The sequence below is a fragment of the Microtus pennsylvanicus genome, chromosome 15 (genome assembly GCF_037038515.1).
Source record: "Microtus pennsylvanicus isolate mMicPen1 chromosome 15, mMicPen1.hap1, whole genome shotgun sequence".
NCBI lineage: Eukaryota > Metazoa > Chordata > Mammalia > Rodentia > Cricetidae > Microtus > Microtus pennsylvanicus.
In genome coordinates this window covers 10,107,301-10,122,847 of record NC_134593.1, presented here as the reverse complement: position 1 = coordinate 10,122,847, position 15,547 = coordinate 10,107,301, and the positions used below count along the sequence as shown (strand labels likewise).

At 44.1% G+C, this 15,547-nt stretch overlaps 1 protein-coding gene across 2 annotated transcripts; it reads left to right on the top strand.

Annotated features, from left to right (window-relative positions):
- Positions 1-431: 431 nt before the first annotated feature.
- Positions 432-14,582, top strand: Cdkn3 (cyclin dependent kinase inhibitor 3). 2 transcript variants are annotated; one of them, XM_075949011.1, is made up of 8 exons: positions 432-533; positions 2,418-2,500; positions 4,370-4,425; positions 4,810-4,854; positions 7,854-8,076; positions 9,554-9,585; positions 10,814-10,914; positions 12,491-12,681. In XM_075949011.1, the coding sequence occupies exons 1-8, from the start codon at positions 525-527 to the stop codon at positions 12,575-12,577; spliced, it is 636 nt and encodes a 211-aa protein (XP_075805126.1). In that variant the 5' UTR covers positions 432-524; the 3' UTR covers positions 12,578-12,681. The 2 variants fall into 2 exon arrangements, with proteins under 2 accessions (XP_075805126.1, XP_075805125.1); XM_075949010.1 differs by having other exon boundaries at positions 433-533; positions 10,811-10,914; positions 12,491-14,582.
- Positions 14,583-15,547: the final 965 nt, after the last annotated feature.

Genomic DNA, 15,547 nt, shown 5'->3' with positions numbered 1-15,547 from the left:
TAAGTAAGTAGACTTAGGGCAAAGCTGATTGTCTTCCCTACTACTCAATTGAAAACCTGACTACTCCGAAAGATAGACTCCCGCACAAGGAGGATTCTTTGGCTTCTGGTTTTCACAATTCATTTACAACACAGGCTCTTTCTGGTCCCACAAGAGTTGGCCTTTGAACTTGAACTATAATCCTTTGCGTCTGCAGCCACCAGCCTCTACAGAACCACGCCCCGCCCCTTGCTACGTCCACGCCCCCAACTGGCTGAGGGGGCGGAGCCCTCCAGCCAATCAACTTCCTCCCGGGCCCGCCTCCCGCGCGTCTTTCAAAGACTTCCTTCGAACCAATGAGCAGTTAAAGGTTAAGCCAGGGCTCGGCGGAAGAAACAGAGAGAGGATATGATTGGTTGTTAGACGGCGCCGCGCCGCCTCCCACGCGGATGGACCAATGGGCTGACGGGGGACTGACTCGGCGCGGGCTGCGACGCGGATGCTGCGAGAGCGGCTGCACTGGTTACGGCGAGCCGCGGCCAGCCATGAAGCCGGTGAGTGGGGTCGGCGGGACCCGAAGGAACCGCGCCGCGGGGACAGGTGCTGGCCGGCCTCGGCTGCCTAGCTGGGCGGGCAGCGGTGCGACTCGCACTGTAACCGTTCTGCGCGTCGGGGAGGTGGAGAGTGGCGGAGCTGACCGCCTGAGGGGCTCACGACAGCCCTGTCAGAGAAGGCCAAGCCAGTGGCTTGAAACCTCAGATGCAAAGTCCGTCACAACCCGGTTTGTGGGTGACTTGATGCCTCTGATGCAAAGGCAGTCACGACCCTGTTTGTGGGTGACATCACGACCGCCACCCTCCCTCGGGGTCCTCTTGGGACTGCATCCTGTTCCCTGAAGGTCAAAATCGCTGGGCATGGGAAAGCAGAGACGTCTAGCATGTTAGGATTTATCCACACCTGGCTGGGAGGGGTGGAGTGAATGGGCCCTACAAGCTTAAAATCTTGGGGTTCTGGGGGGGGGATGGCTGGGGACTAGTCAGGATTTGAAGCCCCACCTGACACCTGACTACCTCACAGCTGACACCTTACTTAAAGGGTTCATTTGGGTTCTGTTTATTTTTATACCAAAGAGCAGTCCTAAGAAACCCCAGTCCATAGCCGAAGTGAGTTGTCGTGAGCTCCTTTGGCAAGACCTTCCTACAAGGGCTTGAAAGCCAAGCAGCCCGTTATTTGGTTACTCTTGTGAGTCCTGTGTCCACGAGATGTCAGCTGTCATTCACTCCTGCCTTCTGGCTCCAGAGAAGAGGAATAAGCTATCTGATCTCTGAGTAGAGAGGAACTGAATACAAGTAGTGAAGCCTCTCTTCCCTCCTCTCTTGAGGTCTGCCTGCTTTCCGTCCGCTATCTGGCATACGGGAATTCTGGGCTGTCCAGCACTGCCTGGGAAGTGTTGGATCAGTCACATTCAGGAATGATGTGGGAATCACTCAGATACACATTCTCTTTTTGCCACTCAATAACACGGAAGATGGCTCCAACTAGGGAGTGGGAAAGGATATGTTTTTCTTCCGTGTGGAAGTTCTGCATCCAGAATTGAGCCCCACCTGCTTAGATCAGCATGTAAGGTCGGTCTGGGTTCTTCTAATCCAGTGACTCATAAAGATGAGGGGGAGCTGGTTCGCGTGTGTTCACCCATTTGCTAGGCTGTATGGGATTATTTTGTAGAAAGAGGCTGAGTTCCCACTGGCCTTGTCTCTTCTGAGTCATCCCTACTGAATGCACAAGCCTCCACCCAAATTCTCTCTCGGGCTTTCTTTTGAGCCAGCCTGGCCATGTATTCCACTGCTCTATAGAACTTGTGCCTCAATTTCCCCAGTGCCGACATCATAACTGGCTCAGCTCTTGAATTTTCACACTGCTTCAACTTCCCTGTCTACCTAGAAACCTGCAGTTTCTTCAAAGCTTAGCCGGATGGTCCCTGTGAAACCCTTTGCTGCTCCCTCAATGGCGAGCCATTCCCTCGGCTCCACAGCACAGTTTCTGCGATTTTAGCACTTCCGCCATTCTGTAATCCTGCAGACTGCTGTCTCTTAGCTATGTCACAGGGTCTCCAGAGCATGCCAGCACAAGGTCCAAGAGATGCTTGAAAAGGGATGGGCAGATGGCACTTGAGAGCTGCACCCGGTGCCTTGCCTGAGATGATCCAAGGACCAAATCCAGGAGTCAGATATCCTTTTGGTCTAATTCTGCCCACCGTACAGTGCCGTGATTAATCAAATGGTCAGCACTAATCATTTATTGATATTGCTGACAGTTCAGGTTAATGACCAAAAAAACACAAGTATTAATTCAGTGGGTGTTTAATCAAGGATTGGCTATGTAAAAAAATCACATGCAAATATTCCTTGCAATAATTTAATATAACATTTCTTTTGAAGCCCATTTCAATACAGGCAAGTGAGTTTGATTCTTCAGACGAAGAGCCTATTGAAGATGAACAGACTCCAATTCAAATCTCATGGTACGTTAGCATTTCAGTGGTAAGCTACAGTGTTTGATGGTACAGCAGTTCCGGGCAAGATAATGCATGTAATTGTGTAATTCTCTTCTGCCAACCTAGAATTTTCATATTTAAGAGATTTCCTTATTCCGTGATTTATTTACTTTCTGATATGAAATAAAACCACATATCTCTCTTGTGGACATTGAAGAAAAAAATCTTTGTAGAAGCCAATAAGAAGTGGAATATTTTGAAATGATCTCCTACTAAAATTTATGTATTCTTTTAGAATTAGAGAAACCATTGGAATACCAAAAATAGGGTATTCAATAATTTATCATTAAGTCAAATCCCATTTAGTACACAGAACTATTTGTGGTGTGATGTATCTATCAGTGGACCATTTAATATGAAAGCCATATCAATATATCTGCATCTCTTGCTGTGACAGACTACAACACACACAACTGAAGGGAGAAAAGGGTGGTTTTAGCCATCAGTTCAGAGGTTTCCATCCATTATGTCGGGGAGGGTGCATGGCAGAGCAGAGGAGTCCAGACCACGGCCGCCCGGAAGCGGAGTGGACAGTGACGCAAGGGGCCAGGGAGGGGCATGTCCCCAAGGACATGCTTCCCAGCCAGCCGAGCCCTTCTTAGGACCTCCTGGCCTCACTGTCTCTGGAAATGTCCTACAGAAACACGCAGAGGTGTGTCTTCCCGATCGGTTAGGTGCTCCTTAATCCAGCCAAGCAGGTCAACATCAACCATCACAATCAAAAAGAGTTTCTCTGTCAATCAACTTCCAAGTCTGTACTTCCAGCAACCAACTGGTTTCTCTCGTCCCCATAAGGCCAGCGTCTCACTGGGACGTGGCTTAGCGATAGAGCACACGGCTGTCAACCCCTGCGTTCAAGGCCCAGCACTGGAAATAGAAGTTCTGATCTCTCAAGAAAACGCTGAGCACTAAGAATTGTCGCGAAAGGTCCTTTATTCTGTCATCAAATAAACGTTACCTACCAGGCTCCTTTTTAAACTCAAAACCACACCTAATTTTCTGTCCCAGCTGTTACCTCTGTGATGCCTCTGGCTTTTCTCCAAACGTCTCCTGACTTACAGACAGGGCCTCTGTCCCTGGGTATACAATTAATTATATCTGTATGACAATTTAACCAAAAGAGTTTAACATTGCAAAATTAGTATTAAAATGGAATTTTCCAGTTCATTCAACTAAGGTTCCTACTGACTGGGCATTTCTGTCTGAAATCTTAAATAGTCCAAACCTACAACTTTTTGAGACTCACACTGGCACTTGAAAAGATTTTTTATTCTGAGCATTTTGAATTTTTAGATATTCGGATTGGGATGCTCAAGTTGGTCAAGCCTTTGCAATCATTCTAGAATCACTAAACTCCGAGCTCTGAAAAACATGTGGTCCCAAGCATTTGGGATGCACACCACAGGTTACTGGTTCTACCTATAAGGGATCTTTATGGTAAACTTAAATTAGCTTTTTTCTGAAGATATAAATGGTATGAAAGCCCCCCTTTCCAAACTTCCAGTCATTCTAGGCCTTTGTTGTTCCCCCATCTGATTAACTGGTATTTTGCAACCTCTGAAAAATGCTAAAACACCCTCACTCTGTGGCAGATGCTTCTGTTGAGTAGGCTAAATTTCTATTTCTAGCCTTTTTTTGGTTTTGGTTTTCAAGACAGGGTTTCTCTGCGTAGCTTTGGAACCTGTCCTGGAATTCACTCTATAGACCAGGCTGACCTCGAACTCACAGAGATCCTCTGGCCTCTGCACCCTGAGCTGGGATTAAAGGCGTGCGCCACCACTGTCCAGCTCCATTTCTAGCTTTTAAACACTAAGCATGGTAATTTTTTCTTCACAGGCTACCTCTGTCACGAGTGAACTGCTCACAGTTTCTCGGTCTGTGTGCTCTTCCAGGTAGGTAAAAGCATGCTGTTGGCTTCCTAGTAATATTAGGGCAGACTTTTGTGAGCTGACAGGTTGATGTCAGAGCGGCGCTGGGCAGCTTGTCTTCTGGAAGCCTTCAGGAACACCCTCCACGCCCAGGGCTACAGTTCTGACTGACCTAGTTCAGTGAGACTTAAAGCCCACAGCCAGGAGCTCCAGCACTGCGGCTTCTGTCAGTAGATTTTACCAATTTCTGCAGCTGTGTCTAAGACTCTAAGAAATTAATATGTACATTTAGAATGGAATTGAAACATCAATAGCCATGTAAAATGATTGTCTACACTAGCTTGTATGTGTTCAAATATGCCATATTATACAACCCTAAAATAATTTTTTTCCTTGCCTTATCTATAGGTTGTAAATTTAAAGATGTTAGAAGAAACATTCACAAAGATACAGGTAGAGTCACTATGAGAAAAACCTACTACTAGCTTGTGTGTTTGTTTTAAGCATGAAAATCTGTCAAGCTATTCTCTTCTCAATATATAAAATCGGTTTTTATGACATTTCTAACTGTGAAGCTCTTACATGTGAAGCGGTATCTGATGGGCCCCGGGGTTCATCATTTACCTGGGCATAACTTTGCTTGTCACAGTTCTGCTCACACATAGAAACTGTGTCCGTTCAAGGGAGAAAAGTTTGTAAATAGAAAACTGGCATACTGCGGTGCCCATGCCTTTGAACACACTGTTCCTTGCAGACTTGACTGTGGTAGCACAAATTTAGCCTGAGCTGGGAGCCCCCCGGGTAGCAGGAAAGTTGTCCACCCTTGGTCAGAATAAAGCCAACATGCAGGTGGGCCCGGCAGCGTGAGCTATTTTCTTTGCTCAAGGATGCTCATGCCGCTGCCGTCTCCACTCTAATGATAACCCCAGCAGTCTTCTTGCATATTATATGATAGTGACAAATGGGAAATTCATATTTCATTCTGATTGGGCCGGAATATTGTAACCTACTTAAACACTAAGAGCCTAATCACACAGAAAATAAGTATCTACGCTTGGTTTGAGTCTGACTGGTACAGAATTTTTAAACTCATCATACTTTGTCCTACTTGTTCTGGTAGTTGGTTAATGTACTTTATTTCTTACCTATCAAAAAGATGAGAAGAAAGGCATGGTGGTGCAATCCTTTAATCCCAGGGCGCAGAGGTAGGCCATCCTGGTCTACGCGGCAAGCTCCATGCCAGCCAGAGTGACACAGTGAGACCCTGTCTCAAAATCAAAAGGGATGAAGAGTCTAATGCTTGGATTGGCCTTTGTGGTGTTTATAAACATATTCTGCTTCAGGTATACATGTTCCATTTGGAGGACATAGCAAATACTATTTAAATTGCTGGTTCAAAAACTAACCTTACACATTTTGGAGTTTCCTATTTATTTAGTGGCTTTTATAATAGGAAGATTCTAGTTTTTTCATTAACTTTATATTTTTAACAATGAAATCATTCATAGGATTTATTATATAGAACAGATCAAAACACTTGGTGAGAGACCTAGAACTTCCTGTGGTGTATCCTTGGGAAAATCTGAAAACCACCATATTTTGTCAAGTGTGTATGGAAGACAAATAGATTATCCCCTCTTCTGAAAGTTTTATTAAATATGTTAAAATTATTTTACAATTGTAACACTATGATAGCTTTATCAAGATGAGACTATCTAAGCGGGGCATGATGGTGCATGTCTGTAGTCTCAGCACTGAGGAAGTGGGCTGGAGGACATCATGCTTCAGGCCTCCTTAGATCATACCAAAAGTCCTGACTTAGAGAACAAACACGACGAAATGCAGTCACAGCCACAAATGGAAGCTGTGTACGGAATGACACTTTCTAGTTGCCACATTCAAAAAGCTAAGACATAACTACCAGGCATGGTGGTGCACACCTTTAACCCCGGCACTCAGGAGGCAGAGGCAGGTGGATCTCTGAGTTCAAGGCCAGCCTGGTCTACAGAGTGAGTTCCAGGATAGCTGGAGCTGTTATAGAGAAACCTGTCTCTAAAAACAAGATAAAGAAGTTAAAATTTTAATAATTTAATATATTCTAAGTATCATCATTTAACCCAGCCTTTAAGTAGAAAGCAAATTATCCTTTTTATATTATTTTTTGTGAACAAAATTATGAGATTTATTACAACATTATTATATTTGTTCATGTTCACCTCAACATCTTTCCTTCCTCCCCCCAGGTTAGTCCCTCTGATTTCACATCTCATTAAATATATGTATTTTTAAAATATAAGTTGCACGTATGAGACAAAACAAAATGAGAAAGTAATCTTTTTCTTCCCTCCACATTCCCCTCTTTCCTCCTTCTCCCTTTAGATCCTTTCCTTCTCCGTATAATCTGTTCTACTTTCATATGTGTGCATGTTTATGTATGTGTATATATACATACATACTAGGAATGTCATATATAGTATTTCCACACAAGAGGAAATATGCAATCAAGCAAAATATTAAGATCATTTCTACCTTTATTCTCTTTGTCTTTAAAGTAAGATATATGTTTTACACTTCAACTGCAAAGACTTTGTGCTTAGATAAATGTCCACAGGTTGGGCTCAGAATTACTTGTTTTTAACTAAATAATCCAGAATGAATATTGCCATAAAGAAGGTCCAGAAGCTGGGGAACGGCCCGGTGGTTAAGAGTGGGTGCTGCTCTTGCAGAGGACCAGGGTTCAGTTCCCAGAACCACATAGGGTGGTTTTTAACACCTGTAACTCCAGCTCCTGGAGATCTATCGCCCTCTTCTGGCCTCCACAAGCACCTGCACACATGTGCACATACCCTGACACAGACATACATATATGCACATAGTTTAAAAAGAAAATCTTTTTTCTTAAGTTCCAGTATAAAATCGTAGAGAAATAGTTCTTGGTTCACAGTATTAAAATGAAAAGCTCTAAATCATTAAGGTTAGTGCAGTTAATGCCTTATTTTCTCAAGACCGAGTTTATAAAAGTAAATTCATGTTGGTATGGTTCAGTGCAGAACAGCGGAAGAACACAGGGCTTCAGCTGGAGATGATTTATAACACCTGCCCGAGAAAGGCAGGGTTAGAGTGCACGTGGCTAATTCTTGGACAAAAGGACAACTTAAAATAGTGCTATCGTTCCTTCTCAAGAGTTTAAATATTAACTATTAAAGGCAGGATTTATTGCAAGAGAAACCCATCAGCCTATCTTGAAATTCATTCAAAAGCATTTTACTTATAAATCAACCTGGTTTAATTCTCATCAGCTTTTGGTTTAGGTATTTTCATCAGATATATCAGATTTACAAATTCTCAGCTGTTACTATTTTGGTTGAAGAATGTAACTCTATATATACTCTCTTGACTATTTAAACATGTCTGTTTTATGTGTGCATCTGTGTGTGTCTTGGTCTTGGCAGAGGAACTAAAGAGCTACGGGATCCAAGACGTATTTGTTTTCTGCACCAGAGGGGAGCTGTCAAAATATAGAGTCCCAAACCTTCTGGACCTCTACCAACAGTCTGGAATTGTCACCCATCACCACCCAATTCCAGATGGAGGGACTCCCGACATAGGCAGCTGCTGGGGAATCATGGAGGAGCTGGCCACCTGCCTTAAAAACCACCGGAAAACCCTGATACAGTACGTTCTTCTTCCCTGGACAGCCCACGAGCAATATGCCAGTCACAACGCTTCCTCCTGGCCATGATCTCCCTCCTCTTGTCAGGACTAGAGAGCTGATGCGTGGAAAGTGCTAGCTCAGAGCCTGGTGCAGAGGATGCATCAGACACTTCCTGCTACTGCCCTTCAGGAGGAACGGCAGGGAGTGCATCTGAGCGCCTATAGAGGAACGGCAGGGAGTGCATCTGAGCGCCTATAGAGGAAGGCAGGGAGTGCATCTGAGCGCCTATAGAGGAACGGCAGGGAGTGCATCTGAGCGCCTATAGAGGAAGGCAGGGAGTGCATCTGAGCGCCTATAGAGGAACAGCAGGGAGTGCGTCTGAGCGCCTATAGAGGAACAGCAGGGAGTGCGTCTGAGCGCCTATAGATTAATGGCAGGGAGTGCATCTGAGCGCCTATAGAGGAAGGCAGGGAGTGCATCTGAGCACTACAAAAAGCAGTCTTTTAAAATATGACTTCCGAGGGCTGAGGAGGCGGCCCAGTGGCTAATATACTTGCCACAAGTGTGAGGGCCTGAGTTTGACCCCCAGCACCTGAGGCAAAAGCTTGGCATGGTGGAATCTCCCATAAAACAGCAGGCCCATCTCGAAGTAATGCAAAGGCAGAATTTCAGAATACACAAGTGTGTATAATTTCTTTGTAGGCATATACAAATTAGCATCAGATGCAACAAGGAAAAAAATACAACTTTTAGGCCCATTTTCCAAACAGTTTCGAAATTTCTTTTTCAAAAATTTCACAGCAACCTCTGTTTTGTGGAGATGGATGTAGATAGGTGGATGGGTGTCCCTGTACTGGGAGAATGCTTCAGGCTCGTAAGATTAAAGCATCCAATGGCTGGGCTTTTGCTTATTTTCCTACAATGTACTTTTTTAGAGTCTTTAAAATGATTGTCCAGCTTTGATGGCTGCTTTGCAGAACTGTTGACATCTTCACAGTGCTAGGTCATTTCCACTAGCGTTCACTCGTCTCTTCCTCCGCCAGCCTGTGTTCTAAGCCCGGGATAAACACTGCCTCAGGCAGCCCTCTAATATTAACACAGGTAATGGTAAAAAAGCAAGGATTCCAGCCCCTCCCTAACACTGATCTGTCACCTCTGTGCTTGACAGATGACGGATCATTCATTGTGTGGTTGGCACTTGGTCCAAAACCACTCAAATTTTACCTAAAAGACAGATAGCCTTGATTCCTAGTTCTTTAGTGCTCCATTTCTCAGCCATAGGTCTTGGGGTTCAGCATTCTTTGGTCCTTCCAGGTATTCAGAATCCCTCCCCATATGAATGAGCGCACACGGCTCTGGGGTGGTTTAACTGCGCATGCTACTCTGTGCAGTGCTGTGCCGGGTGCTGGAGAGGTAACCGTGGGCAGAGGAGAAGTCTTGAGCTGTACTGGGATAGAATGAAAATGGACGCACCTCAAAACTCTCTTTCCCTTTCAGCTGCTATGGAGGACTTGGAAGATCCTGTCTTGGTAAGAAATAGATTTTCACTAACTCTTTAACTTCAAAAAAAGGCAAACTCCTTCGGGAGACCTTGTCTCACTTTATAGTTAAGGAAAGAAAGCACAATGTAAGTTTACCAAGACTCAGGGATTGAGTAAAGCCTTGAACTTGGTTTTTCCTGGAAAGCCTAGGTGGGTGTGCCAGCTGTTCTCAGCCTGGCCTAGGAGGATCACTTGCAAGTCTTAGCATTGTGTCTGGGTTTTCCTGATGTTCTTCCCATGAAGTGTTATGACACTGATTGAAAATGCTAAAGAATACCCAGTGCCTCAGTATAAAACTCACAGCATAGCAGGAGTTCAAGGTCAAGCAGGTCTACAGGGAGACCCTGACTCAAAAACCCCAAACAAATAGGAAACAACAACATAGTATAGTTACTTACTGTCTATTTTTTTTTAATTGATTGATTTTTTTTTAATGTATATGAGTGCTCTCTCAGCATGTCTGCCTTTATCCAGAAGAGGGCATCAGATCCCACCAGATGGTTGTGAGCCACCATGTGGTTGCTGGGAATTGAACTCAGGATCTCTAGAAGAGCATTCAGTGCCCTTTAACTCTGAGCCATCTCTCCAGCCTCTGTGTATTAATTTTAAAGTGTGCTACCAAAAAAAAATTTATTATAAAACAGGATAAACAAGATCCAAGTGAAAACATATGAAAGGATACTGCCAAAATGCAAAGACTGTACATAGAATGGGGGGGGGCACAGCATGTACGTGGTAAGGGAATACATCTAGAATATGTAGCATACCCATACAGATAGACCAACATGGCAACTAAACAGTGAGCAAAGGACATGAGTAAACATTTCCCCAAAAAGCACATGAGAACTGTGCGCAGTAATGTCAGCTAGGTATGGCTGCGATGTTAAAATGGAAAGAATCGGCGCGCACTCCAAGAAACAGGAGCTCAGCACTACTGTTGGGGATGTAAAGCAGCACAACTGCTCTTTAAAATGAGTCTGTCTCTCAGTCACCGTGACTCAAAGGTCTACTCCTAGCTCTGTACACAGAGAAATGTGTGTAGCAACAAAGCCGTTAGTATGAATCACAGAAGTCTCAAAGTGCAGACTATAGTGTCTGTCTTTTAGCAATCGCACTGAACAGAGTTTGCTGTGGCCACGAAGTCTATCTAGCCTCTTTACAACAAAAGCAAACCAGTTTTTAATAACCCATTATTATTCTGTCATGTTCTCAGTAGCTGCTTGTCTCCTCCTATACTTGTCTGACTCAGTATCACCACAGCAAGCCATAGACAGCCTTCGAGATGTCAGGGGATCTGGGGCCATACAGACCATCAAGGTAAGAGGGCCTTGAGCTGACATTCCAAATCCTGATGCACATATATGGGTTTACCTTTTGCATTTACATGTAAATACAACCAAGCTATCTGCACAAGCCACTGAATTTTAAACAAAATAATGACGATGTTAAACTCTGCGTTTTGCTCACTGAGAGATGTGACTGTTCAGCTCTGCCCCAGTCAGTTCTGGGGCTGATGCTCACACTTGGTCAGGAAATGGCTACTGTAACCTTCATTTTCTTGGGGAGACTTGCAGCCCAAGCACTCTAAAGATCCTGCTGTGCCCCGACACGTTGATGAGTGGTATCAGAACTGCGCAGCAGTGCTTAGTTTATTGTCTGTTGCCATGGATACCAGATGCCTTCCATTCTCCTGAACATGTAGAGACAAGTAGGAAGAAGGCAGCAGCACCGCGCCAGATGTGGCAATCATCCGCCCCCCACCCCCACCCCATGGAACCAGCTTAGCCTGTCATCAGCCTGGTGCTCACGAATCCTCACCCACAGGCTGCCTGTGGTCCAGTCTCCCTTCCCTGGGTTAGCGGACTACACCAGCATCAAGTACTGGGACTTACTGTACTAACTCATTCAGGTCAAGCAAACTGCTTCTCAAGGTTTAAACATGGCCGTTCATAAAATACACCTTACTGCATCTACTTCTCTACAGAAGTTCTGAAAATAGAACTCCCTTTATTCTGTTAACATCAAATACTTCAAATTTAGGAAGTTCAGTCTCCTTTTTCTAACAAGAACCATGGTCCGACATGTACGCACTATACATGTGTCACCGAGAATGAGGCCCACACTCGTGGGCGTCAGCTCATCCCCTGGACATCCCCACCTCTCCCAGGAAAGCCAGCACGGCAGGGTTTCACTATCAGGGATGGTGGGCTATCAGAGCTGTCTTTTGGAAAGAGATTTCAACTTCAATAAATTGTCAAAAAGCACTTACTTAGCTTATCTGTATAATGATGTTTGGTTTTTAAATTTTTTATTTATGAAAATTATTCCAAATGGATTGTCATCAAAAGTACCAGTAGCAGCTGTGTGGTGGTGGCGCACACTTTTAATCCCAGCCCTCAGGAGGTAGAAGCAGGCGGATCTCTGTGAGTTCGAGGCCAGCCTGGTCTACAAAGCCAGTTCCAGGACAGGCTTCAAGCTACAGAAAAACCCATCTCGAAAAACCAAAAAAATGGGGGACGGGGAGCACGAGTAGCTTGGGCTTCTACAAACTCCTGTTAGACTGTGTCACTGTTGTTAGAGAGAATGCCCTCCTCCGTATTCAGTAGTGAAAAAAACACAAGCAAAAAGTAAGCCCTTCCACATGGGACAGAAGATGCCCTTTGACTATTAGTCTCAGCAATAAAGGAAGCATTGTATAGACTTAGAAAACCCTCCTGTGAATTCCATCCTGCCTTCCAGTAAGGGTAGCTTCCTTACCCAACCTCACCTCTGACCCTGCCCCTCCCACCTCCTGGCTTGGCCAGCACCTTCTCCTGTTCTTAGCAAGTATGGGGGTCTATCTACTCTGGTCCTATTTTCTGGACTTCAACATATCTTTACTTTTTTTTTCCAGCAATATAATTATCTTCATGAGTTCCGGGATAAATTAGCTACATATCTATCATCAAGAGATTCACTATCAAGATCTGTGTCCAGATAATGAAGATTTCAAATACATGCCTACGTGTGAAGTTCCCAAGTTCTCTAGCAAAACTACTAGTGCTACCATCCTGAATATAAATGTTATGTGTGGTTCCTCCAAAAGCTTCGGGTCATGAATTTGCACAGTTGATACAGCTGTCTTTCTAGAAGTGCACTGACTTTCTCGCTTACCTAGAGGACGCCAGGGAAAGAAAGGAAAAACACTGGGCTTTCATTGTTTAGCCCGCTTTGGCCTCTTCCGACAGTCACTGGTAGGCATGTGACACAGTAAAAATGAAGATTTTGTATGCAGACCCACAGTTAACCAGTACAGGTGGAGGTCAGAGGTCAAGGGGCAGAAGTCAGTTCTCCTCTTCCTTCACGTGGGTTCCAGGATCAAACTCAGACCATCAGGATTGGTGGCAAGTGCTTCTATCCGCTGAACCATCTCTCACACACCTTACTCACTACTTGTAAAAAACTTTTACCCTCCCCCCTCCTGCAATTCTCTTTTCCTACTTCACTACTTACAGAATTACAAGGGACTCTGAGCTTAGAGCCGGCTCCCTCCCAGCGCACCTTACCACCGTGGGGACCCTAGTGCTTCCATGCACACTTGGGGTGTTTCTTCTTTTCATTTTTGAGACAGGCTCTTACTCTGTAGACCAGGCTGGCCTTGAACTCAGAGATCTCCTGCATCTGCCTCCCTCAAGTGCTGGGATTAAAGGTGTGCGCCACCACAACCAACTAACTAGCTTATAGAATTTATGATTCCTTTAAAAAATACTGAGAAAGATGGGAGAATCATACAGCACTAGTACCAAATTTTAATCCAGGGACATTTTAAAAAAAATGTCCCAAAAGTTTTGTGTGTGTGTGTTTCTTAATTTGTTTTTTTAGGGTTTTTTTTGTTTGTTTTTTGTTTTTGTACATACTGCAATTTCAACCAATTTTAAAGTCACAGTACCTGGAATCTTTAGACAGTGACTGAGACCATCACCAGCAAATCTCCGTGTGTGGAGAATGAGTTCCTCAGGATCTGTCCACCCAGATTTTTGAGATAGGGTCTCATTTTCTAGACCTTGCCAAGTAGGCTAGACTGTCAGTGAGCCCCAGACTCTTTTTGTCTTCATCTTCCCAGCACTGGGATTACAAGTACACATCAGATTCTTCCCTCAGTATCGAGACTAGCAAACGCATGTTCTCAGCTCCCAGGGCAAACACTCCATCAACAGGACACCTCCCTAGCCCCAGACTCCAGCAACGTCTGCAGTCACTCCTCCCAAGACAAAGCTCATTCCTGAGTAATCTAACAACTGGATTTTCAAAGTACCTCTCAGTTCCCACTGCAAGTGTCTGTCAAACTTCTACATTCAGATGTCTGACTAAACTCTTCTAATTCCACGCACATGGGAAGATTTTTAATTACCCACAGCAGGGAAACATTAGTCATGGAATATACTTGTGTGGTGAGGTTTAGAAACATGCAATGCCCGGCTGGGCAGTGGTGTGCACATCTTTCAGTCCCAACAAAGGCAGGCAGATCTCTGTGAGTTTGAGGCCAGCGTGGTCTACAAAGTGAGTTCCAGGGCAGTTAAGGCTCCTAGACAGAGAAACCCTGCACTGCAGAGCACACAAAAATGAAGTACAATGCCAATATTCCAGGGAAAGTATTTTACCTGCCCAAAGTATATGATCTATCTAAAAGCAATGGGGACACAATCTAGGGTCCTGGTCTGTGCACGCTACACTTGAAATCAGCACAAAGATTACATGGACTCAAGCACTACCCATCAACGACACAAGGAGTAGTTGAGACAGTTTTTATTAAATATGCAAAAGTGGAACGAGCACGCTCTAAGGCCTAAGAGAGGGCTGCACCACCACCTCCATGCTTAGGCTTTAACAAAACATGACTACACTTCGTGATTTCGTGTTTTCTTTAGTTTTAGGATCTATTGTCATCAACTCATTTAAGAAACTCATTCTCCAAAATACATAAGCATTACCAATCAAATATAAGTGTTTAGAAAAGGCACTGTATAACACTGCCATCTGGGAGACACCGGTCTTCTGCACGTCAAGACGCTCCATGTCTTCCACAATGTTATCAAGAAATGGACGCAGAGCAAATCCCTCGCTCTACCTCAGACTCACACCTTGTGCTTGATATCACTTTCCGAAGTAAACAGAATAGGCAGCTGTTACACACTCCTTTCAGACACTGGAAATTTCTGAATTGTAGTCACAGTAAATGGCTCTGAGAAACAAGTCAAGAAATCCAGGAACAGAACATCTTTGGGCATCACTTTGGAAGATTCACTCAGAACCATCTCCTAGGTTATACTGCTAAATATCAGACACTTTCTAACTACTCATCTGGCCACAAATCAATCAGTCTGAATAAAACACCTCAAAGTCACTTGAAACCAATATTATTACAGCTTCCAGCGGAGATGGGCATTTATGAACAAGGCTAGGCAATGAATGGAGCAATAGTTTTCTTTCCCCTCTAAAATACTTTTGTTATGCAAATTTCTGACTTGCATCTGATTATTGAGCTGTACATCTGTGGATATGAAGTGACAAATAGCTGGATATAAATGCTTTTTAATACAGACCATTTGAATGGGCTGGATAAAGTTCTACAGTCACACCTACAGTAAGAGCTTACTTACCCTGCAAGGAGAAAGATACACAGAAATCACTGGTTATGCTCCACTAATTATATCTAGGCACACTATAAAAAAAAAAGCATACACAACTTTAAGTCCTTTCTATACATTAGATAGGCCCTCATAACATATGGAGTTGGGAGGTATAGGAGCTCCATGTTAGCTCCTACCTGACAGGAGACACATCTTGCCAATGACCTGTTCTTGGTTTCCAAGTCACACTGTTACTCAACATACAAACCTAAATGAAAAGTCAGACAGGTCATTGTGTAAGTGAAACTTCAGTTACTAATGCTCAAATACATGTTAAAAGT

Bases quoted from the DNA above. Each gene is read 5' to 3' on its own strand.
- Cdkn3 (XM_075949010.1), top strand. The intron at 4,426-4,809 runs GTAGGTAAAAGC...CCTTATCTATAG, and splicing joins CGGTCTGTGTGCTCTTCCAG to GTTGTAAATTTAAAGATGTT. The intron at 10,915-12,490 runs GTAAGAGGGCCT...TTTTTTTTCCAG, and splicing joins GGGCCATACAGACCATCAAG to CAATATAATTATCTTCATGA.